At 43.8% G+C, this 26245-nt stretch overlaps 1 protein-coding gene across 1 annotated transcript; it reads right to left on the bottom strand.

The window, feature by feature from the left end:
• LOC129826444 (leucyl-cystinyl aminopeptidase-like) lies at positions 1–26207 on the bottom strand. The gene is made up of 22 exons (XM_055887180.1): positions 25750–26207; positions 21309–21403; positions 20992–21185; positions 20723–20834; positions 18457–18696; positions 17979–18169; positions 17513–17651; positions 17213–17347; positions 16949–17069; positions 16492–16643; positions 16201–16314; positions 15975–16112; positions 15716–15847; positions 14938–15098; positions 12449–12537; positions 9999–10182; positions 9454–9610; positions 9157–9341; positions 8825–8986; positions 4289–4429; positions 3419–3500; positions 1–3320 (listed from the first exon to the last, which is right to left on the bottom strand). Exons 1-22 carry the CDS (start codon positions 25769–25771, stop codon positions 3189–3191), a joined length of 3078 nt encoding a protein of 1025 aa, XP_055743155.1. The 5' UTR covers positions 25772–26207; the 3' UTR covers positions 1–3188.
• Between the last annotated feature and the right edge of the window lie 38 nt (positions 26208–26245).

The raw sequence follows: 26245 nt of genomic DNA, 5'->3' as shown, positions 1-26245 counted from the left end.
TCCAGAAAAATTTTTATTCGTCTTTTTTTCATGACATGAAGAGCCTGACAATATTCAGCATCATTTAACCCCAGTGCAAAACAGTTTAAAATGATGAGCAACAATCAAGGTGGGCTTGGCATAGGAATACAATGACAATTCTGCACCCAAGATAGATTTCATAATAGACATATCATAACGGCCAATACGACCTGTCTGTTCCAATGTTTTCAACATGACATCACAACATTCAGAGTGAGAAATAAACCCTCCTTCAGATTGAGACAGTACCAAACAGGAGACATAGCTACAGACATCTGAGGCTTTAGATTAGAAGAGAAGCTACAGTAGAAGCGCAGATATTCATTTGTCATGTTGTTATGTAATAGAAGAGCTCCTTCAGGACATTCAGTAGTTGCCAACATCTAAGCCAATGCTGCTGCAGCAGAGAGGTAGTTAGCCCGCGACCAGTGGAGGCTGCTGAGGAGAGGAAGGCTCAAAATAATGGTTGGTACGGAATGGCATCAAAACACATGGAAGCTGTGTTCGATACATTTGATACCATTATTCTGCTCCAGCCATTACCAGATCCCCGTCCTCCCCATTTAACTGTGCCCTAGACACTGATCCATGGTCAGTTTTACATTTGGTTAAGGTCTGAATTGTTGTGTAACTGATCCTAGATCTGTTCCTACAGGGAACTTCTACCCAGAGTCAGACGGGAGGCTGATACAATCATCTTCTACCCAGAGTCAGACGGGAGGCTGATACAATCATCATCTACCCAGAGTCAGACGGGAGGCTGATACAATCATCTTCCACACAGAGACGAAAACAACAGGGCTACCATAGACAACGGAGTACCATAGACCTCGCACATAGTGAGACAACGTAACCTAGCCCACTAAGCCAGGCCAACCAACGACAGAAGACTGTTGGACTACAGACACATCTAAAATTGCACTACCCAGGTCTACAGACGCAACACTGTTAGGTCACTCACTAAACTCCTTAAATGGAAAAGACACAAACAATCAGGCAACCGTGTACTTTAAAAACATACATTAGTATTTAAAGAAGTTGTTGATTTCATTATCACCACCACTTAGATTGAAAATAACCATGGTGCAGCCACCCCTAATATGGATCTACAATTACCTGTGTGTCATACAAGATCCTGAGCCCCTGAAGTGACCCCACATTCATCAGTATACTTTGTTCTTTAGTAAAAACAAAACCATTAAAAGCCTTTGACCAGGACTCTTACGTCTATGAGGCATCACACTGTACACACCGTATATATAACCAAAACCAAACAGCAAAAACAAAAGAAATAACCTGCACGCACAGAAAACATGAGCAAAAAGCAACGTAAGGATAGTAGTAGCATTTACACAATAATTACATCTTCACAAGCATTGTGAGAGAGTGAAATATTCTGTACAGATAGCCTCGTACGCAAAGGAAAAGTGGTCTTAACTATACACCTTCAATCTGAATAAAGTTAGACAGCAGACCAGGTACATTCATGTTCATCTAACAATGGTTTCAGTATGACATTAACTGTCAAAATGTAACAATGAAAGTTACGTCAACAGAAGTGCTGGGGGGTTTAGTTCACCCAACAACGTTTACACCGGGGGTGCTCAAACTCTTGGGCTTGGTGTACCAAAATATAATCTGAGTGATGAGCTGCGGCCCAAACAAAGGAATCATTTATTTAGAAATATAAAAAGGGAAACAGCTTTTTAGGGTCTTGAAACATGAATCAAATCATAGCCGTATAACTTGACACCTAACAACACATTCTGATTGCCAATATGTTAAAGCAGATTTTCAGCAATTCAACATGACTAATTTCATGTGATTGTACACATTTTGCCACATTTAATGCTAATTCCCTGCAGTTCTATACATTTTGCTATGGCTTATGCCATGTTCCTATGATATCTGTGAGAGTGAATAACAAAATGAAATTAGGGGCACCCTAGGGGTCAGGGCCCCTGGACACGTGCCTTGGATGCCCAGTCAGTAATTCGGCCATGATTACTACAAGGTTTAGATAGCTGGCTAGACTAACTTACTTAGCAATGGATGTTAGCTGACATGGGCTAGTTGATTAACTGACATAACAAGAGGAAAACTGCTGAGGCACTACCAAATGTTGAAATGACACGTTATGTTTTCTACTAGGCTGGTAGTAACAGTAAGTTGTGAACCTGACTGACTTCCTAAAAAAAGGAAGTCAGTCGTGGGCCCCCTAGTGGTCCTTGCTGGCCAAACCAAACGTTGTCCCCTGGTTTATACCAACAGACCAAAACACTTCTTGAGGTCTAATTAACAGACCGACAGTGGTGGAAATGTGGTAGAGTTTAACTTTGGGAGCATCTAAACCCGGGGTCTCAAACAGATTTTGCCCTGAGGGCCGCATTCGGTCTTTAAAAACAAATATATTTTAAAAGTGCCAAAATCTGCAAAAGAAATTGTCCTCTATCCATCATTTTGAGAATTTGATGCTCCCCGACTGTCTAGTTTTCATTTCAGTTATTATTAGTGAGCTGGACAGTCAATAAACGGTATAAATATAGCGCCATTTACATTTTTACACAGTTTAAATTTGGTTTTAGTCATTTTTAGTCCCACATTTTTGGGGGGACACCACTGATCTAAACAGTAAGGTATTTTCCTTCAACATATACACGTTCTGGCTGTAGCCTGCTGAGCGTGCCTACTGTACATGGTCACCTAGCCCCTTTGTATTGTGTGTCAGCTCTGTAGCCTTACTCTGGCCTTCAACAGACATTCTCCCATCTCCCCATCCTCCTCCAGACAGTAGGACAGTCATTTGTGAAGCACGTTGAGTTTGAAAGAAAGACACTCTGCTGTGTGTCCAGGCATGCTGTTGTGATGAAAGCGGTGTGAAGGTTTGGTCGACAGCATAGAGAGAGAGGAGTTAGAGTCCGATTGATACGGGGTCAGATACACAATCTCTAGAGCAACCCTGAGCTGGCTACTACAACTCATAGGAAACCCTGTTCCCTATATAGTGAACTACTCTTGATCATAGTGAAAAAAATAAAGTAGCCACTATATGGGGAATATGATGTCATTTGAGACACAAGCCCTACTATAGTGCAAACACTGCTGTTGCCATGGCAACTTGGCCCTCGGAGCAGGTTGCCGGGAGCGACAGTTGCCAAGCAGCCATGTTAGAGCCAGATTCTGAGTGTTGGGAGGTTCCTGTCCATCCAGAGCTGGTTCAGTCTGATGGTCTCTAAAGCCTCCTTGACGCTACGCATCTGAGACCCCCGCTCCTTCAGACTGGAGAAGAAACCCTGGACCTACACACACAGTTGACATGAGAGAAGACCAACACATACTAGGCATCTGATACACAGACACGATATAGAGTCGGCATGGTTCTGAGGTGTAAGCTCACCTCCTCCAGGTGTGTCTGAGTGGAGAACTGGGAGGTGGTGGACTTGATGATGCTTTGGATGGGATAGGACCCCACTGGGAACCTACACACACACAATGAAAATCAGGCAATTTTTTCACAACAGCCAATAGAAACAGGCCACTTCTCCACAAGAGCCAATCGAAACAGGCCAGGCTCCACAAGAGCCAATCAAAACAGGCTAGGCTCCACAACAGCCAATCAAAACAGGCCCACTGATATCGACTGGGAAACTATTGTTTTTGGGCTCATTGTTCTGTAGGTTGATGCTGTAAGTGTGTAAATGTGCACTGACTATACCAAACATTAGGAACACCGTCCTAATATTGAGTTGGACCCCCTTTTGCCCTCAGAACAGCCTCCATTCGTCAGGGCATGGACTCTACAAGGTGGCGAAAGCGTACCACAGGGAAGCTGGCCCATGTTGACTTCAATGCTTCCCACAGTTGTGTGTACTCGGTTAGATGTCCCTTGGGTGGTGGACCATTCTTGATACACACAGGAAACTGTTGAGCGTGAAAAAGCCAGCAGCGTTGCAGTTCTTGACACAAACCGGTGCACCTGGCACCTACTACCATACCCCGTTCAAAGACACTTAAATATTTTGTCTTGCCCATTCACCCTCTTAAATGGCACACATGCACAATCCATGTCTCGATTGTCGCAAGGCTTAAAAATCCTTCTTTAACCCGTCTCCTCCCCTTCATCTACACGTATTAAAGTGGATTTAACAAGTGACATTAAAAAGGGATCATAGCTTTCACCTGGTCAGTCTGTCATGGAACGAGCAGGTGTTCTTAATGTTTTGTACACTCAGTGTATAATTGATCTAATTCATAAGGTGGCACTCACTTCTCTATGATCCTGTCCCAGTTCTCTTTGACAAAGTCCCAGACGAACAAGTGGCCAACGAAGCCATCGCTCATGGTGCTGATGACCAATGGCAGCTCCTGGGTCTGGATAATCCCTCCCTCGAGCCCCACGCTCAGAATCCTGAAGGAGGAGGTGTTTAGAGTGATGCAGAGACACACACCATAGGCTGCTACAAACATATCAGGGCACAGCTTGGGCACACTTTACATTTTAGCCATTTAGCAGACACTCATCCAGACCGACATAGTTAGTCCATTCATCCTAAAATAGGTAGGTGGGACAACCACATATCTCAGTCATAGTAAGTGCACTTTTCCCCCAATAAAGTAGCTATCAGCAAAGTCAGATCTAGTAAGGGGGCAAAAAGTGAAGTGCGAATGTTAGTTCACGAAAGCCTCGGGCATGAGGAGGGGGTGCGAGGAGGGGGTGCGAGAAGAGGGGGAGGGTATTTAAAATACTCCTTGAAGAGGTAGGGTTTCAGATGTTTTCAGGAAGATGGGAAGGGACTCTTCGGTCCTAGCTTCAGGGGGAAGATCAGCTTGAGTACAGCTGTATGTCTCTCTGCACAAACTCTGGGTAGAGGTTAGTTGGCCAGTTAATCTGTCTGTAAATTGATTAAGTACCGTGGGTGTTAACTCGAAATGACAAGGTTCCAGTTTAACAAAGTTTACTATACTATATGAACACACTACAAGGTAGCCATTACACTCAAGGCTAGGTCCAACAACGACAAGACTTCCTGCGCATGCGCACTCTTGACTGAGTGATAGCCCCGTAATAACAGAAATATAGGGATACTTAAAACATGAACTTAACAATCTCCCCCTTTTCTTTAAAGACAAATAAAACATCAACAACATAATTAAATGTCCAAGTATTATTCAAGATCCCCATTACAAATGGGTTGTGTGACAGTTCTTATTTGTATTACTCAAGCTGCCACTTTCCATTACTGAGAGCCTGTAGGAACGAGAGCCTGTAGGAGCACAAGACCGGATGCTCCTTTTTTAGTCAGACAGTCAGCAAGCTGTTCCTTTGTGGTCGACCACAGAATCCGCTGGATTCTCTGTGCTTGAATAAGTTCCTTGATGCTGCTAATCTCAAAGTCTTCTCTCTGTGACAGACTTGGTTGACTTCACAGCATCAACTAATGAGTAGTTGTCAGTGACACAAACTACAGGTAGGAAGTGCCGTTTTGTCCCACCAGTGTTAACCTAGCGAAGCATCACGGAAGACAACTAGTTTCAAAGAGTCATCTTTTCCAACATGCTGAAACTTTAAAGTCACTTGTTGTGATTTCAGTTTACGAACAACTTTGTTTGCCTCATGAATGGTTTGTACAGTGGCGTGTTTTGTGTTAGATGCCAAGTTGCAACCATCAAACCAGGTCTACTCTGTCTCGCAGCCCATAAAATTTGTCCCATCTTTGACCTCAATTGACCAGCTTCAATTCCACAGAGGGGAATTCCTTTGTACGGCTCTTGAAGAATCCATGTGGATAGGTTGAAGATTCTTGATATAGCTCTCCTGTTGCATCAGTATTTTCCCATCAACTGTAATAAACTCTATGCCAACATAACAAAAATGATCATGCTCCTCACGGCCAACCTAGAAAACAGCTTTGAGGTGTGGAATCACAGTTGAAGCAAAGGTCTGTGAGCCACCCCAGATAAAGTCATCAACATGACAGGCAAGTACTCCAGTCACATTGCAGTCTTGATCAAGCCAATAGAAGACTGCAGGATCCACTTGTGACATTTTTCCACCTGTATTCAGCATTGTTGCCTTGACTTTGTTGTACCAGTAGAGTGATCCATCTGCCAGTCCATACACACACTTTTTTATTTTCCACAGTGTTCCTTCACTTTTAGCTTCGGGCGGAGGTCGGATGTGAATGTCCCTTGACAGCTCTGTTCCCTGCAAAAATCCAGATTTGATGTCTATGGAATTAAGTTTCCATTTTTTTCTGGCAGATCACTGACATCAGCAATCTGAGTGACTCTGAGGCGCATGTCGGTGAGTCTTTTGGGAGTTCTTTAGCAGCCAGCTCCTCAAAACCTCTAGCCACTAGACATGCTTTGGGCACTATTCCAGTTAAGGATTCTTTAAGGGTACACACCCACCTTGTTGAGACGCACTTTTGGCCAATGTCTTTGACTTCCTCAAACACTCCATTTTTCCTCCAATTACTGAGCTCATCTAGCTTAGCTGAGTCAAATGACACGTCCTTTGTTTCAAGTACATCATCATTTTGAATGTCATTCTGTTTTTCTCGATTTTCCATTGGTTCAATTCTGATATTATCTACAAGTGGCAGGTCAGCTGACCCTGTTGTACCAGAAAGTGTAGCTGGTTCAGAGTACTGCAAGTTGTACCAGTTCTTGTGTTTTGCTTTTCCTGCTCGTCCAATGACGGTTGCTGTATGTGGAATACCACTTTCTCTGTCCGTGTATTTAACAGTTTGTCCAGTTTTCAGATTGGAACAACCATGTTCTCTTAACACATGTGGCTGTTGAATGTTTTCCTCATTTGAACGCTCAACAGTATTACCTGTGGCATGGTTGAAGGTCTCTGCTCCATTTCCTGTGTTAGTTTCGGTGTCCATATCATCGGATGCGACATCTGGTAGGTTTGTGTCTGTTACTGTGTCCTTTTTGTCATTTTCATTAGGAGACTGATTCTCAGCAACAGCCCCTCTATCTTGTTGATCATTTACTTTCCGCAATCTTGAGTGATGCACCCTGACAATCATGCCTCCGTGCCTCACAAATATCACCACACCATCTTGACCAATGACTACTCCCGGTCCTTTCCACTCTTGACAGTCAACTCGTTTGTAGTACACTTTGTTTCCAGTTTCGTACTTCTCATCATCATTATTCCCTGAACTGCTGAGTAACTTCTGAAGTCTGTTAACTGTATCATGTCCAAACTGTTTGTAAAGCTTTTGCAATACTTTGTGTTTTTCTTTAGTGCTCATGTTCTCTGTGACTGTCAGAATCTCCATGTGCTCTGTGTCAGTCAGAATCTCATTTTTGCATGGACTCTGTGAGATGTCTTTGTCTAAAATGTTTACACAATAGTGGCCTGAGGTAGTAAGTTCAAGAGTCACTGGTTGTTTAAACATCACTGCCTTGTCATTTTTTATGTCTAGTACAGCCTCTGCCTTCTTGAGGGAAGCTTTGCTTAATAGTAAGGGGATATCTGTAGGGACCACCTCTGTTTCAATGTGACACTTAGTCTGACCAATTTTTGCTGGTATCTTAACTCTCTTGGTAGAATGGACAATTCTCCCGTCTCCAAATTTGAAAGCTCTGTTGCTTGGTGTGTCAATCATATTTTGTACTTCTTTCATATTTAGTTCACTGACATAGCTATCAAGCCATTTTGCACCACACACTGTCCATGTACATGCAGTATCAATCACAGCAGATCCTAAGGATTCAACTATAAAAAATCTCAGTATCAGAAGCAGATTCATTTGAAAACAGTGTAATGTTACACTGCTCTATCTCTGTGTTTACATTTTCATCTGTTAATTTAACTTGTTCAATTTTATGAGGATAGTCTTTAACCCAATGGTAAGTGCTTTGACAAATTGCACATTTCGATCTCCTTCTATATTTGTCCAGTGGATTTGTGCCGGGAAATGGCGCCCTCTTCTGGTTGTCTTGAGAATGTGACTTGTTGGCGCCTTTTCTGTGCTGCTCAGTGTAATATGCTGCGTCACTCACTTGCATTCCATCTGTTATTGGCGCGACAGACGTCTTCTCACCAAATATTATTTTTAGTGCCGACTTCATAGATGCAAAAGTCAGCACAGTACAAGCAGTCAAAGCCAACTGTTTCTCCCTACCATCTAGACAAGCAGTGTCTAGCAACTTGAACCCTAACACTGCATCGGGGAGAACCATGTAGTACTTGCGCATTCTATTGTACCTCTGTTCGAAATCAATGATGTAGTCTGTCATTGCAACTGAAATATCTCTCGTAACACTGTCAAAGTTTGAATATGCCTCGTAGGCACGGTCTTTCTCGTCTTTAAGAAATACAGAATCCAGTGCTGTGATCAAAGTTCCCATACCGTCATCCTTGTTCAAATCCTCAACGGATATTTCCAGTGCTGTATCTCTCGCTCTTCCCTCGAGCGATAATACCACCGCAAGTGCTTGCTTTTTCGCGTCCAGATTAGTAACGCGTGTCCAGATTCCCAGTTCATTTTTCCAACTTTCGTACGACCTCTTCTCGTCGAAGCGAGGTGGCACATTGTAGTTAGAAGCCATCCTCTGCTACCAATGTTAACTCGAAATGACACAACGACAAGGTTCCAGTTTAACAAAGTTTACTATATGAACACACTACAAGTAGCCATTACACTCAAGGCTAGGTCCAACAACGACAAGACTTCCTGCGCATGCGCACTCTTGACTGAGTGATAAGCCCCGTAATAACAGAAATATAGGGATACTTAAAACTTGAACTTAACAGTGGGCCCACACTCACTCTCTCCCTTACCATACGATGCTTTGTGGGTCCTGTGTGGAGGCCAGGGCCTGCAGTATCTTGCGTTTCTCAGAGTCATACGTGGTGGAACTGTAGGCCTCCATGAGAGTATGCCATCTGAGTTCAGACTGGGCCGCTACAGAGAACACCACTCGCTGCAGATCACCTGGGATCCTGGAAGAGACAACAGAGCACCACAAGATCACTATAGAATAGATATCTAGCTTTACTACTGATGAAGACCATGGCGGTCAAAAAAATCAAAAAATCAATATATTTTTTAAACCAGCAAAAGTATATATTCTTATATTTAAACTCGAAAGTCAGTTGGTGTGTGTACCTACTGTTTGGTTTGGTTGGAGTTGGTCCACTGGTCGTAGAGGGCCATGGCCTGGTCAGTACAGTTCTGCCGTCCCAGACTACAGGCCATCTCTAGCAGGGCTGACCTCAGCTCCTGTCTGGACACACTCTCCTCCTCTCCCCAGTCCTGACTGTCCATCAGCTGGCCAAAATGACCCCAAATGTACACCTTAAACACACATTACAAAGTGAAAGCACAGTCAGTGTGTCCCAAATGGTGGGACTAGGCTCCAAAACAAGGTACCTGACAATCTAGTGTGTGTGTGCCTGCGTGCATTTACCTTCATGCGGGCCACCAGTCTTTGCTCCTGTCTCTTGTCCAGTAGTCTGTAGACAGAGCTGAGCTGTGACAGGGCCTCTGTCAGAGGAGCAGTCTCAGTCTCATTGGTGGCATATTCCAACAGATTTAAAACATGACGGAAGGACACACGACCCAGCCTGATGAGGGGGAGAGAAAAATAGACAATAGATCTGAATGAATTCTGTCTATTTGTGGCTGTTGTCTGTGGAGCTAAAAATGCAGACATTCACACAATCGTACAAGTCCAGGCAGAGCATTAAGGCAGGCCTCCAATTATGATCTCTTTTTTTTTTAAGTGGTCATTGCTGTCATCCTACCTGGTAAAATGAGGTTAAAAATAGATGAATCTATGTAAAATCTATTTATAACCTTATTTACCAGGTAGGTTGACTGAGAACATTATTTTTTACAGCATCGACCACAAAAAAAAAAAATGAATGGAGTCTTCCTGAGAGACAGACATCCATCTCCCAGCCACTATTATCATTGAGCGTACCATGCCACAGTACAAACACACACACTGACCTGGACAGGGCAAAGATGTTGTGTATGAGTGAAGCGCGGTCGTGGGGTGTGAGTATGTTGATATCAGTCTTAAGAGCATCTATGAGAGTGGCCCAGCCCTCGTCTCCATAGTGAACTATATAGAAGCCTGTGTTCATGTAGTTCAACTTCAGCCACTTCACACTGTCCGACACATTCAGAGTCGCTAATTGGAAACACATAACAATGCACTTAGACACATGGTCATGCTTTTACCTAGAACCTCAGCGCATACAACCAGCAGGCTACTATATACAGTGCCTTCGGAAAGTATTCAGACCCCTTGACTTTTTACACATTTTGTTACGTTACAGCCTTATTCTAAAATGGATTATTAAATTTTTTATGAAATCCTCAGCAATCTACACACAATACCCCATAATGACAAAGCGAAAACAGGATTTCAGACATTATAGCAAATGTATTAAAAATAAAAAACAGAAATACCTTATTTACATAAGTATTCAGACCAATTGCTATGAGACTCGAAATTGAGCTCAGGTGCATCCTGTTTTCATTGATCATCCTTGAGATGTTTCTACAACTTGATTAGAGTCCACCTGTGGTAAATTCAATTGATTGGACATTATTTGGAAAGGCACACACCTGCCTATATAAGGTCCCACAGTAGACAGTGCATGTCAGAGCAAAAACCAAGCCATGAGGTCGAAGGAATTGTCCGTAGAGCTCCGAGACAGGATTGTGTCGAGCCACAGACCTGGGGAAGGTTACCAAAAAATCTCTGCAGCATTGAAGGTTCCGAAGAACACAGTGGCCTCCATCATTCTTAAATTGAAGATGTTTGGAACCACCAAGACTCTTCCTAGAGCTGGCCATCTGGCCAAACTGAGCAATCGGGGGAGAAGGGCCTTGGTCAAGGAGGTGACCAATTGTGACAATTGTGTTTTTGCTTTGTCATTATGATGTATTGTGTTATAGATTAACGAGGGGAAATGAGGCTGTAACGTAACAAAATGTGGGAAAAGTCAAGGAATCTGAATACTTTCCGAATGCACTGTATATATCCATATTAGAGGTCGACCGATTAATCGGAATGGCCGATTAATTAGGGCCGATTTCAAGTTTTCATAACAATCGGAAATCTGTATTTAAAAAAAAACATTTTTTACACCTTTATTTAATCTTTATTTAACTAGGCAAGTCAGTTAAGAACACATTCTTATTTTCATTGACGGCCTAGGAATGTTCTGCCTCAGGGGCAGAACGACAGATTTTTAACCTTGTCAGCTCGGGGGATCCAATCTTGCAACCTTCCAGTTAACTAGTCCAATGCTCTAACACCTGATTACATTGCACTCCACGAGGAGCCTGCCTGTTACGCAAATGCAGTAAGCTAAGGTAAGTTGCTAGCTAGCATTAAACTTATCTTATAAAAAACAATCAATCAATGACTGTCATTGCTCCATTGTGTACTTAACCATAAACATCAATGCCTTTCTTAAAATCAATACACAAGTATATATTTTTAAACCTGCATATTTAGCTAAAATAAATCCAGGTTAGCAGGCAATATTAACCATGTGAAATGGTGTCATTTCTCTTGCGTTCATTGCATGCAGAGTCAAGGTATACGCAACAGTTTGGGCCGCCTGGCTCTTTGCGAACTAATTTGCCAGAATTTTACGTAATTATGACATAACATTGAAGGTTGTGCAAAGTAACAGGAATATTTAGACTCATGGATGCCACCTGTTAGATAAAATACGGAACGGAATAAACGTTTTGTTTTCGAGGTGATAGTTTCCGGATTAGTCAAAGGTATATGGTTTAGAGAGAAATAGTCGACGCGTTATAATTCCTGTAATAACTTGCGGCTGAACTTGAAAGGGTTTCCTTCGTTATTTTACCGTTCATGTCTTCCATAGAGAATGTCTTGATCTACTTCAAATAAGGTCTGTGTTTCGCGGAGGAGCAGACTGACAGGGGACCATGCAGAAAAACTCTGCTTTCTGCACTACAACCTAAGACCCATGAAAGCTGGTGGTTCGTTTTAACATATGTTCTCATGTTATTTGAGACTAAATTGATTTTATTTATGTATTATATTAAGTTAAAATAAGTGTTCATTGTTCAGTCAGTATTGTTGCAATTGTCATTATTACAAAAATGTGTGTGTGTGTATGATATATATATATATAAATACATTTTTTAAAATTTTTTATTTTTTTTATTTTTTTAAAATCAGCTGATTAATCGATATCGGCCTTTTTTGTCCTCCAATAATCGGTATCGGCGTTGAAAAATCATAATCGGTCGACCTCTAATCCATATGTATCACAATCAATTAAAATCATAAAGGCTTGCTTGTCCTGAATTAGACAATTCATGAAGTTAGTCAAGCTCACTGACAACTACAGAGCGGAATGTACAGAGTTTTACCGGTCTTATTCTTTTCCTGTCTTATTATTTACCTGTCTTATTTCTTAGCGTGAAGATCTGTCTGCAGGAAGGGGCAGAGCTACAGCTGTCATTCACATACGTCACAGGGATATGCCACAGGCTGAGGAGAACACAAAGAAAGGTTGGTGTGAATGTGTGTGTGTGTGAGAGTGAATGTGCGTGAGAGTGCGTGTGCGTGTGTGTGTGTGAGAGTGTGTGTGTGCGTGAGTGTGTGTGAGAGTGTGTGTGAGAGTGTGTGTGAGAGTGTGTGTGAGAGTGTGTGTGAGAGAGTGTGTGTGAGAGAGTGTGTGTGAGAGAGTGTGTGTGAGAGAGTGTGTGTGAGAGAGTGTGTGTGAGAGAGTGTGTGTGAGAGAGTGTGTGTGAGAGAGTGTGTGTGAGAGAGTGTGTGTGAGAGAGTGTGCGTGAGAGAGTGTGTGTGAGAGAGTGTGCGTGAGAGAGTGTGTGTGAGAGAGTGTGTGTGAGAGTGTGTGCGTGAGAGAGTGTGTGTGAGAGTGTGTGCGTGAGAGAGTGTGAGAGTGTGTGCGTGAGAGAGTGTGAGAGTGTGTGCGTGAGAGAGTGTGAGAGTGTGTGCGTGAGTGTGAGAGTGTGTGCGTGAGTGTGAGAGTGTGTGCGTGAGTGTGAGAGTGTGTGCGTGAGTGTGAGAGTGTGTGCGTGAGTGTGAGAGTGTGTGCGTGAGTGTGAGAGTGTGTGCGTGAGAGAGTGTGTGCGTGAGAGAGCGTGTGCGTGAGAGAGCGTGTGCGTGAGAGAGCGTGTGCGTGAGAGAGCGTGTGCGTGAGAGAGCGTGTGCGTGAGAGAGCGTGTGCGTGAGAGAGTGTGTGCGTGAAAGAGCGTATGCGTGAGAGTGCGCGCGTGCGAGAGTGTGCGTATGTGTGAAAGTGTGCGCGTCTGCGTGTGCGTGAGAGTGCGTGAGTGTGTGAGTGTGTAAGTGAGAGTGAGTGTGTGTGTGTGAGAGTGAGTGTGTAAGTGAGAGTGAGTGTGTGTGTGAGAGAGAGCGTGTGCGTGAGAGTGCGAGAGTGTGTGTGTGAGAGTGAGTGTGTAAGTGAGAGTGAGTGTGAGAGTGATTGTGTGTGTGAGAGTGAGAGTGTGTGTGCGTGTGTGTGAGAGTGAGAGTGTGTGTGCGTGTGTGTGAGAGTGTGAGAGGGTGTGAGAGTGTGTGCGTGAGAGAGAATTGTGCGTGAGAGAGAATGTGCGTGAGAGCTTGTGCATGAGAGAGCGTGAGAGTGTGTGTGCGTGATAGAGCGTGGGTGCGAGTGTGGCGCGTGAGAGAGTGCATGCGTGAGAGAGGGTGTGCGTGAGCGTGTGTGCGTGAGCGTGTGTGTGAGAGTGTGTATGTGTGAGAGTGAGTGTGTGTGAGAGTGTGTGTATGTGTGTGAGAGTGTGTGTATGTGTGTGAGAGTGAGTGTGTGTGTGAGAGTGAGTGTGTGTGTGAGAGTGTGTACGCGAGAGTGAGTGTGTGAGAGTGAGAGTAAGTGAGTGAGTGTGAGAGTGTGTGTGAGATTGAATTTGCGTGAGAGAGGGTGTGCGTGAGAGCGTGTATGTGTGAGAGTGTGTGTGTGAGTGTGTGTATGTGTGTGAGAGTGAGTGAGTGTGTGTGAGAGTGAGTGTGTGAGAGTGTGTGTGAGATTGAATTTGCGTGAGAGAGCGTGTGCGTGAGAGCGTGTATGTGTGAGAGTGTGTGTGAGTGTGTATATGTGTGTGAGAGTGAGTGTGTGTGTGAGTGAGTGTGAGAGTGTGTGCGCGAGAGTGAGTGTGTGAGAGTAAGTGAGTGTGTGTGTGTGTGTGAGGGTGTGTGTGTGTGAGGGTGTGTGTGTGTGAGAGCGAGTGTGTATGTGTGAGAGCAAGTGTGTATGTGTGAGAGTGCGTGAGAGAGTGTGCGTGAGAGAGCGTGTGCGTGAGAGAGAGTGTGCGTGAGAGAGCGTGTGCGTGAGAGTGCGTGTGCGTGTGTGTGCATGTGCGTGTGTGTGCATGTGAGTGAGTGCATGAGTGAGAGTGAGTGTGTGTATGAGAGTGAGTGTGTGTGTGTGTGTGTGTGTGTGTGTGTGTGTGTGTGTGTGTGTGTGTGTGTGTGTGAGAGAAGGTGTATGTGTGAGAGCATCTGTGTGAGAGTGAGAGTGTGTGTGAGAGAGTGAGTGTGTTAGTGAGAGTGAGTGTGTGTGTGTGTGTGTGAGAGTGATTGCGTGAGAGCGTGTGCGTGAGAGTGAGTGTGCGTGAGAGTGTGTGTGAGAGTGTGTGTGAGAGCGAGTGTGTGAGAGTGAGTGCGTGAGAGTGAGTGTGTGCGTGAGAGAGCGTGTGCGTGACAGAGGGTGCGCGTGTGCGTGTGTGTATGTGAGAGTGTGTATGCGTGAGAGTGTGTGTATGTGTGAGAGTGTGTGTATGTGAGAGTGTGTGTATGTGAGAGTGTGTGTATGTGAGAGAGAGTGTGTGTGTGTGTGAGAATGCGTGTGCGTGAGAGTGAGTGTATGTGTGAGAGTGTGTGCGAGCGAGTGAGTGCATGTCTCACTTAGAGGTGTGTGTGGCATTGTCTGCGGAGAACAGGAAGTGTTCCTGTGTGAGCGTCACATGACCACCCTTGCGGCTGACGGTGACTAATGGGAAGCCTTTTTGCAGCGTCCATGTTCTCATCATGTCTGACACACTCTCCTGCTGGGGAAGCACCTGGGCCTGGAGCATCCAGAACCAACAATCATCAATAATAAATATAAAGAATCTACTAATTTGACTATTCATCACCATGGGAGAGAGATGGAGTATCAGCATCAGTAGTACTAATACAACAGACACGACACCCCCACGTAATACAACAGACACGACACCCCCACGTAATACAACAGACACGACACCCCCACGTAATACAACAGACACGACACCCCCACGTAATACAACAGACAAGACACCCCCACGTAATACAACAGACAAGACACCCCCACGTAATACAACAGACAAGACACCCCCACGTAATACAACAGACAAGACACCCCCACGTAATACAACAGACAAGACACCCCCACGTAATACAACAGACAAGACACCCCCACGTAATACAACAGACAAGACACACCCACGTAATACAACAGACAAGACACACCCACTTAATACAACAGACAAGACACACCCACTTAATACAACAGACAAGACACACCCACTTAATACACAGACAGGGTGACCGTTGTGAAAAGAGGAAGGACATGGCGCCAGATTTTACAGCCGCAAAATAAGGAACCTGTGAAAATAACTAATGAGGAAACGGAGATAGAGTGTCTCAGACAGACGACACCTACCTGGGTGAGACTGTTCCAGAGGTCTTCAGTAACAGTGTTAGATCCTCTGTAGTTATCCAGGTATTCCATGAGTCCTTTCCTGAACTGACCGTCTGGCAGAGTGGCTTTCAACATCAGCAGGAGGGAAGCACCCTAGAGACACACACGGACAGACAGACACAGACAGACACATTACTGCTGTGACTACAGCACCAATATCCTTCACTCTACTAATCAATGAACTTTTAAGCACATTTGTCAGTAAAGCTCAAGACTGTACCTTCTCATAGGTGACAGAGTCAAACATCTCAGACACCTGCTCAGGTGTGGTCACCTGGGATGACACTGACACTGGGTGGGAGGAGTTTAAAGAATCTTTGGCCATGGCCTTAAAGCGCACCCCCAGGAACACATTACCCTGGAGACAGAGAAGACAGATCATCAATCCACAGTTATCTAAACCTACACTGACACAGCACCTGCATGTGTGACGTGGTGCTGCTTACTAGGTCCAGCTGTGGGAACTCTGTCATTAGAGACGTGTACTGCCAGTAGGTGGCGAAGCCTTCGTTCAGCCACAGGTCATTCCACCAACGCATCGTCACCAGGTTCCCAAACCACTGACACACATCACAACGGAATTAGAACAGTTTTATGACCGCTTTATAACACTATCATAATGAGCATTACAGCACTCTTATAGCAACTGCATAAAACACCATTAAGACTGCTGAGATACACATATGTTCCATCACCTTGTAGTAGCCTACACACACACACAACAGACAAACACACACCTGGTGAGCGAGCTCGTGGGCTACGACGTTAGCGATGAGTTGTTTGTCGAGAGGAGAGGACTGGTTTTCCACCAGCAGGCTGGTCTCTCTAAAGGTGATCAGACCCCAGTTCTCCATCGCTCCCGCCAGAAAGTCTGGGATAGCCACCAGGTCTGGAGGAGGTGGAGAGAAGGAAGGAAGAGTAGAGAGAGAGGGACGGAAAGGTGGAGGGGTAAATACCAAGGCATATTTTGTGTCTCATTATCAAAAACATTACACTTTTCTCTCACACATTTTCAAATTAATCTTCTGGCCTTCATACTACAATGCATTCAGAAAGTATTCAGAACCCTTGACTTTTTCCACATTTTGTTACAGCCTTAATATAAAAATATTAAAAAATGAAATCCCTAATTGATGAGTTTATTGTGTGAGGGCTGAGTGTCTGTGTGTTGTGTCTTTCTGTGTCACCTATCACCTAGTTTCCTCAGAGGGTAGACGATTTCAAAGAAGGTGTTGTAGAAGTGCAGCAGCTTGGAGGCTGTGTCCAGAGCATAGTGTGTGTGTTCCTTCTTCTCTGGCACAGAGTACACTGACACCTAGAACACACACACCATAGAAATGGAATAAATACATTAGATCCCAAAATAGGGGGATAGGCAGAGTAGACAGTTGCATTCCAGTGTTTTGCAGGCCATAGAAATAGTGTGAATATATTGTGAGGCAGGGATTCTGTACGTACCAGTGTATTGGAAACGTTTCTAGTGATGCTGGTGAAGTTGGCTACGATGAAGGCCACCAGATAGGTGCTCATATTAATGCCAGTCTGCTCAAACTCATCCTCCAACAGGCCGCTGGGTAATGTAGTCGTCTTAGCCTGGGGAACACAACAACAGTTATATTAACAGATTATTTATTCACTGGCATTCTTCATGTCAAGTGTCTCCAGTAATCACTTGATATCACACATCACGTATTTGATTTTGTAATGTATTGCAGGCAAACTCTCAAGCGTGCGCACACACACACACACACACAGTACCTGGGGCATGTTGGACAGAGTGATGTATCCAGGCTCCCTTGTGATCCTGACCAGGAAAGTGGCTTTAAAGGCCGGCTCGTCAAAACAGGGGAAGGCCTTCCTGGCTGACTGGGGCTCAAACTGGGTGGCAGCTAGGACCCTGAGGAGAGGGTGGCCAGAGTCACACAGAGAGCGAGGACTAGGCTCAAACTGGGTGGCAGCTAGGACCCTGAGAGGGTAGCCAGAGTCACACAGAGAGCGAGGACTAGGCTCAAACAGGGTGGCAGCTAGGACCCTGAGGAGAGGGTAGCCAGAGTCACACAGAGAGCGAGGACTAGGCTCAAACTGGAGTTGTAGTTTACTACGTCAACAAACATTGTCAAGTTTACACGCTATTACAGAATGCATCTCACTGCATTCACCCTGAGTTAAGATGTTATTTTTAGAGCAAACTTTAGTACATCGTTTTTAAAATAATTTTGTTTACCTCTTGGCTCCAGTCTTGTCGTTGTAGGAGCTGTTGTAGAAGCCGTCATAGGTCTGTGAGAGGTTGGCTGCATAGTCCAACGTTAACACACACACCTGGCCTACCTTCAGATCCTCTGGGAAGCTGACAGCTATCTGCTGCCATGGTTTATACTCCAACACCTTCACCTCAACACTCTTATCCTCTCCAACCTGGAAGGGTTATAGTAAAAACAGCATTTAATAAGGTAAAACATAGTCTAATAAAACATTACTGAGCAAGGGAAAACAACTATCTAGGGAAAACATCATTATCGAGGTAAAACAATTTATCTTCACAGGGGAAGCAAATCTTACTCTCTCTACACTGCTAGTCAGACAGTTACACACTGTGCATTAATATAAGAATGATTACAGTTAAAAATCGAAACCTATAAAGATGTATTTCTCTTCATATTATTTTCAAGTAAATAGCAATGGCACGGCTGATCATAGGCTACCTGGAAGGTTGCCTTGGTGATAATGAGTTCAGAGCTGTGCAGAACTATGCGCTTGGTGTCATGTAGTATTGTCATGTTGATGACAGTGCGGCCAGTGAATGTCATGGAAGTCAGGTTAGGGGTCAAGGAGAGGTCATAGTTCACAGGCCGTACACTGGCTGGGAGTCGGAGCTCATTCCAGGGAAACAGCTCCCCATTGGTGCTGTTAGGAGTGGAGGAGTTAGCCTTACCACAGCCAGCCTGGGGAGAAAGAGGATCAACATAGTGAATACACACAGTTACTTCAGAAAGTATTCACACACCTTGATTTTTTTGTGTTACAGCTTGAATTTTAAATGGATTAAATTGAGAATGTGTGTCACTGCACTACACACAATACCCCAGAATGTCAAAGTGGAATTATGTTTTTCAACATTTTTACAAATGAATTCAAAATTAAAGCTGAAATGTTTTGAGTCAATAAGTATTCAACCTCTTCATTATGGGAAGCCTAAATAAGTTCAGGAGTAAAAATGTGCTTAACAAGTCACATAATAAGATGCATGGACTCACTCTGTGTGCAATAATAGTGTTTAGCATGATTTTTGAATGACTACCTCAACACTGTACCCCACACATTCAATTATCTGTAAGGTCCCTCAGTCGAACAGTGAATTTCAAAAACAGATTCAACTACAAAGACCTGGGAGGATTTCCAATGCCTCGCAAAGAAGGGCACCTTTTGGTAGATGGGTAAAATAAAAAGAAGCAGACATTGAATATTCCTTTGAGCATGGTGAATTTAATAATTACACTTTGGATAGTGTATCATTACACCCAGTCACTATACAGATACAGGTGTCCTTCCTAACTCAGTTGCCAGAGAGGAAGGAAACCTCTCAGGGATTCCACCATGAGACCAATGGTGACTTTATAAACAGGTACAGTGATTAATGGCTGTGATAGGAGAAAACTTAACATTGTTAAGTCTGGTTCATCCTTGGGAGCAATTTCCAGACGCCTGAAGGTTTCACATTCATCTGTACAAACAATAGTACGCAAGTATAAACACCATGGTGCCACCAGCCATCATACCGCTCAGGAAGGGGACGTGTTCTGTTTCCTAGAGATTAACGTACTTTGGTGCGAAAAGTGCAAATCAATCCCAGAACAGCAGCAAAGGACCTTGTGAAGATGCTGGAGGAAACAAGTACAAAAGCATCTATATCCACAGTAAAACGAGTCCTATATCGACATAACCTGAAAGGCCTCTCAGCAAGGAAGAAGCCACTGCTCCAAAACCGCCATAAAAAAGCCATACGGTTTTCAACTGCACATGGGGACAAAGATCGCTCTTTTTGGAGAAATGTCCTCTGGTCTGATGAAACAAAAATAGAACTGTTTGGCCATAATCGTTATGTTTGAAGGAAAAAGGGGGAGCCTTGCAAGCCGAAGAACACCATCCCAACCGTGAAGCACGGGGTGGCAGCATCATGTTGTGGGGGTGCTTTGCTGCAGGAGGGACTGGTGCACGTCACAAAATAGATGGCATCATGAGGCAGGAGAATTATGTGGATATATTGAAGCAACATCTCAAGACATCAGTCAGGAAGTTAAAGCTTGGCCGCAAATGGGTCTTCCAAATGGACATTGACCCCAAACATACTTCCAAAGTTGTGGCAAAATGGCTTAAGGACAACAAAGTCAAGGTATTGGAGTGGCCATCACAAAGCCCTGACCTCAATTCCATAGAAAATGTGTGGGCAGAACTGAAAAAGCGTGTGAGCAAGGAGGCCTACAAACATGACTGGTTACACCAGCTCTGTCAGGTGGAATGGGCCAAAATTCACCCAACTTATTGTGGGAAGCTTGTGGAAGGCTACCCGAAACTTTTGACCCAAGTTAAACAATTTAAAGGCAATGCTACCAAATACTAATTGAGTGTATGTAAACTTCTGACCCACTGGGAATGTGATGAAAGAAATAAAAGCTGAAATAAATCTACTATTATTCTGACATTTTACATTCTTAAAATAAAGTGATGATCCTAACTGACCCAAGACAGGGAATTTTTACTATGATTAAATGTCAGGAATTGTGAAAACGGAGTTTAAATGTATTTGGCTAAGGTGTTTGTAAACTTCCGACTTCAACTGTATACACACACACCATCTTGCCCTTTTGGCACTGGTACCACTTCCCGTACCTGTGGAGGCCAATGCAGGAGCCACACACTTTTCACATAGACAAACCCCCGACACTCCAACACACACACACACACCCCTACCTTAGTGAAGGTACAGCCAGGCAGGAAGTAGAGAACCATCGCCATGGATGCGACCAGTACCAAGATGAACACGCCCACCACCAGCATACGAGCCGAGGGGCAGGAACATGACCTGACCAAAAACCAAAAAACAGTATTTACGAATCTATAAATATAATATTTATCTTTAGTATTGTTTATGTTATTGTTTTTCAGTTACTGTAAAGTGTACTGGGATGTTTAAATTCACTTTAAATAAAGTTTGATTGGATTTGAAAAGTAAAAAGGACCTGGGTGGAGCGTGTCTGTTGTAAGGGGAAGAGCTAGGATTGTGGGTGGCGCTTCTGTTCATGAAGGACCTGCCCAGTAGGTGGGCTGACGACTCATTGTCCTCCTCCTCATCGTCCAGGTCGTTCTCTCCCAGACCTCGCACCAGCAGACGGGAGCTACGGGGCTCGTACACCACCTCATCTGGTTCCAACGCCTGGAGGAGGGAGGTGGAAGAGGGGGGACAATACGAAAATCTGGAAAAAGTCAAACAGTTAGAAGAGACGGGACAACTGATGGGTGGATGGGTTAATGTCAGTGCTGTATAGTATGTAATTACCGGGAAAGCTGTAGAGTCTTTAGCCAGGTCCACCACGTCAGGTTCCTCCTCAAACATACTATTCTCTATCATGTTCCTGGGCAGGGACGCTCGCTCTGGTTACACACACAAACAAACAAAAAGGTTAATATACACACAGGCGTTCAATAAAATGTGTGTGTGTGTGTGTGTGTGACTCCATTTCTATTGATTATCCCCTGTGTCTCTACAGACAAACGCTCAACTCTCTCTAATTCAATAATAACAACAGTTGTCAAACTGTATAAAATGTCCCATTCTCTCCTGTAATAAGACCAAGTATTCTGAAGTCCCAGCGTGTGTAAATATGTGCACCTGGCCTGAGTCTACAATATCTTTGCAAGAACAAAAAGCTTAAAATAAGTACAGTTCTAAAAGCAAAATAACTACTTCAATGAAAAACCCAAATAAATCAAACAAAATATCCTTCAGTGTCTCAACTCTTCAAACAGCAGCTATGGACAAGTATGTCGCACAAAGTATGCCATTTTAAATAAAATAACATGAAATAAATCATTTGTAAGTGTACTGAAAACTACTAAACAAAAGAACAACTATCAATTACACCATGGGTTCTCAAACAGGGGTCCATGGACTAATTGCAAGGGGTCCGTGAAATAAAAAAGTGTAATGAATGTAGTCAGTACCACAAGGTTTCCAGTAAGTTTACATATAATATAGAGGGGGTGGAGGTCCCTGAGGACCGCTCAAAACCTTGCCTGCCTTGCCTCAAAATATGCAGGGGTTCCAGTACCCCAAAAAGGTTGAGAACCACTGCTATACACACTACTGAACAAAAGAACCGAGCATATGTTTGCGGGTTTCCTCAACAACACATCAGTTGGCACTTTCGCAATGCCCTCGCCTGTTGTCTCCGACACCCTGTATAGCCCAATAAACTCCTTGTGAGGGACAAGGTCATGGTCAACATAACGCAGACAGACATTCTCCTGTTCAGCACCAGAGACATCTTGAGTACCATCAACAATTAATGAAAATTGTACAATCGGAAGAGACCTAATCTCAGCTGCAATGCCTCGAATGACTATTGGCCATGATGTTCAGAATTTCATTCTGTGCTTTTGGGCCTGTGTACATTGTGGTACACTCTGTTAACCACTTCAGTAAAATGGGATCATCCTCTTCTGCCCTAAGTTTCAAAATCTGGTATAAATTCCCACTGTCATCCGTGTGGCCTCTAAAGGCTTGTCCCTGTCTTACTACATGCCGCACCGAACTAACAATTTTCATCAAGCAATGCCTTGCGTCATCCAGCTGTTTAACCCACGCGCTGGACATAACTGGACACTGATTGGATTTAGCTGGTGTGCTGTTACAATTACAAAGTGGCGGTGGGTTTGGCAATTTTGATGTGCTGTGAATTTTTCAATGCCTTTTCTCCAGTTCCTAAATCCTGCACTAATGAAGGCAGCATCAGCTCTTTGGCCAAAAGATGGCTGGCTTGAAAACCCTTGGCTACAGTGAAAACACAACACTCCTTTTATTGATGGATTATAATGTAGCCAGGGGAAATCGCGAAACCATCTCTCTTGAAACGTCAACACTCTGTTGGCAAGAGTTTGCGGTTCTATAAATTGTGGGTGTGGCTGATATGGTTTTGTGCCATCACTGTGGTAACTGGACAATGCTGTGCCACTGTCCCCTATACTGGTGCTGCTGGCAACAAGGGTGACGCTTGGTCCTGCCGTGGCTGTGACACTGTCCTCTGAAGTCTCTCTCCCTGGCTCTTTCCCTTTCACCACCCTAACTGACTCAGTCTGTCTCCTAGAAAATAAATAAGGTGTTTGCCGTACTCCTAACTACCGGTACCCAAAACTACACAATTAATCACAACAGCAATACCATTGCCGTAAACAAATCTTAGTTTAGTCACCAGTTTAAGTTGAGAGTGGGGGTATCCATGGCATTTTCCAATTATGTCCCTATTTTACAAGTCAAAAAAATTGAGAACCTTTCATAATGTTGCCAAACAAAGACTCAACAAACTTACCTGAGACTCCCTGTCTGCCAATCTGTCCCTGCATATCTGTCCCCAACTCTGCTGTCTGTGTGCCATCTGTTGCCTGCTCTGCCTAATGACATCATTGTGAAACATTTCCATTAGCATTTCACTTCTTTCTTATGAACATTTTATCAACTAGTCTTTGAGATATTAGGATACTAGAGTTCTTACTATGCGTTTTGGTGTACTGACAAATACTCTGATGTCCGTCTTCTTACTTTTTTCTGCCATTTTTCTACCTGGCTGGCTGGCTGGCCTAGCTGCACACACACACATTTACACAACACATGCTGCAACCTTTTGTAATTTAAATAGTTTGTTTCATATTGGCTGGCTTCCAACAATAGCTGAATTTGTAAAGCTAGCGAGCACCAATTCCGTTTCTGTGTGTTTGCTATAATCTTTGCTACCTGGTTAAATAAAGGTAAAATAAAATAAAAAAAGTTCACTAGCGACAATTTATCTTTTGCAACGAGACCATTATATATATTTAAGACAATGGTAGAAGAGAGTGTAGTTCTGTTCTGTTCAGTTTGGACTTCAGTTTATTGCTAACCTTATCACAGGGACGTCGAAGCACTACAGCTGCATGCTGATCTTGGAATAAACTGACGATAGCAAAGATTCCATCTTTGACGACGCCACATAAATGGAATAGGTACTAGCTAGCTTGATAGTTAATGTTTGCTTTAGTTTGCGCGCTAGCTCTGCAAATTCCCCTAGTGTGTGAACCCTGCCAACATAAAAATAAATAACATTGCTATGGACCTGCTATGGATTGACTGGATTAACCTCACGTCAGTTACGTACATGTCCCTTTCGGACAGTAGATACGAACTCTCTATTACCTTGCCAGCTAAAGAACTGGCAGTGGATCAAACCATTGTGCGGCAAAGGGCGGGGGGGGGGTCGCAATCTTTTGAAATTTAAATGTGCTATTAAGTGTCTATAATCAGCACAAGTGCTTTCATTGCGTATTATTAATATTATTGAAATTACATAGTTATGTTTACAGTGATATATTGGGGGGGACAAATCATATTTTTCCCAAGATGGGGGGGTCGTGTGTCCCCCGTCCCCCCTGGGATTTCCGCCTATGCAAGGGCAGAGAGGAGCCAGAGCTGGGTGATCCACAGTGGATATTAAAGCTGGCTTTTTGAACTGACTTCACCTGAACAATGAATCCCCAACTCCAAGGGAAAGCTAAAACTCCAGGCAAAATGCTGCGTGTGGTCACAGCATTTCAAAATTAAATCACCACACCTGACAAGACTATTTCTTAATTTCCCATTACTCAGAGCAGTCACCACATCCAACCCAGACATACTGCAACATTTTAGCTATGATGCATTTGTGCGTGAGTTGGAGTTTGAGTCAAGATTCAAGGATAACGTCATTGAGAACCCCTTTCGTGTGCCTGTGTCATCTCTGGCCCCAGTCATCACAGTCCTCTGTCCTGGCCGTGCTGGACTAGAGTGAGATAGTTGAGCTGCAGGCAAATGACACATTGCAAGGTGAACTAAGATCAGATGTTTCTGGGGCCTTGTGCCAGACTCATAGTATCCACTTCTGAAGCAGTGTGTGCAAAGGGTGACAATTTTTGTCAGCACTTATTCATGTGAAGCAACATTTTCAACAATGAACATTGTGAAATAAAAAGACTGGCCAATGCACACCTGGTTTGCCTCACAAGGATAGGAACAACAGACTATACATTTAGAATTAATTCAGTCAAGGAGCAGAAGGGACATTTTCCCTCATCCAACTTATGGGTCTTATACATGTGATGTAGCCTATTTGGTGTGTGTATGTATATATTTACATGTGCTCTATTGCTCTGAATTTGCTCTCATTTGATAATTGATAATATTGGAATTAAAAGTACAACAAATTAAATGTGTGCAGCCCTCTGAATGATTCTCAACCCCAAGTAGCCCCCTTACAAAATAAATAGTGAGTAACACTGCTTTAATGGGTTAAACATATAGACCCTCGGCTGAAAAGAGTCAAAAGTTAACCCTGACCTCAGCCCGACTGGGGAATGTGTCCCCAAGTGAATGTCACACTGAGAACTAAAGCTACAGATCACAGTCTACTCAGGCAAACTCTGTCAGAGATACACTGGCTATTTTAATTTAGCTGTACTCCAAGGCCAGGCGTAGTTAGCCATGTTTCTATCAGCTAACGTACCCATCATTACAAGTGTATGAAAGCTGATTAGTTCGTACCAAAACTGCTGCCTGGCTATCAAGAGCCTGACACTTGTTGACTTGGAACGTTATGTGGGTAACCGTCCGCAAGCTAAAATGCTAGTTAGCTAACTAACTAACGTTACTACAGAAATTGTGGCTGGCTGGAAAGTATGGGGAGCAGCTAGGTAGTGTCATCATTATTCCTTACCACTGTCAAATGGGTCCTCCATGACAAGATATCTGAAAGAGCCGAGCTGTCCTCAATTCACTGATAATAACAGCACGCCGCAGGAGGTCACGACAGCTAAACAAACTCCACTACCACAGACAAGCTGATGCAACTCGCCTAGTGCTAGCTGAGCTATCAGCCCCGATCAGTCCACTGTGTAGCTGCAGTCTGTGGGCTAACTTGGCTGCTAGCTACTTATCACACACTAGCTAGCTGCCACAAACACGGTTGGTGAAGTTATTAGCGTGTGCGATCAAATTAATTAAATATGATCAATCATCCAAACGATTCGACATGCATTTAAATGACTGCTTCCTTCCTTCGTCTCCACCGGGCAATGACTGTAGGGAAGAGTTGATGCAAAGAGTCAATATTTGCAGTGTTGACCCTTCTTTTTCAAGACCTCTGCAATCCGCCCTGGCATGAAATCAATTCACTTCTGGGCCACATCCTGACTGATGGCAGCACATTCTTG

This window comes from Salvelinus fontinalis, chromosome 28 (assembly GCF_029448725.1).
Source record: "Salvelinus fontinalis isolate EN_2023a chromosome 28, ASM2944872v1, whole genome shotgun sequence".
NCBI classification, from domain to species: domain Eukaryota; kingdom Metazoa; phylum Chordata; class Actinopteri; order Salmoniformes; family Salmonidae; genus Salvelinus; species Salvelinus fontinalis.
Note: the sequence above shows the minus strand (reverse complement) of the source record. Positions and strands in the feature narration are given on the sequence as shown.

Excerpts from the sequence above, each read along its gene's own strand:
- LOC129826444 (XM_055887180.1), bottom strand. The coding sequence starts at position 25,771 with ATGGAGGACCCATTTGACAGTG. Across the intron at positions 17,070-17,212 it reads GAAACGTTTCCAATACACTG|GTGTCAGTGTACTCTGTGCC; the intron begins GTACGTACAGAA and ends TGTGTGTTCTAG. Across the intron at positions 3,501-4,288 it reads TGGGACAGGATCATAGAGAA|GTTCCCAGTGGGGTCCTATC; the intron begins GTGAGTGCCACC and ends GTGTGTGTGTAG.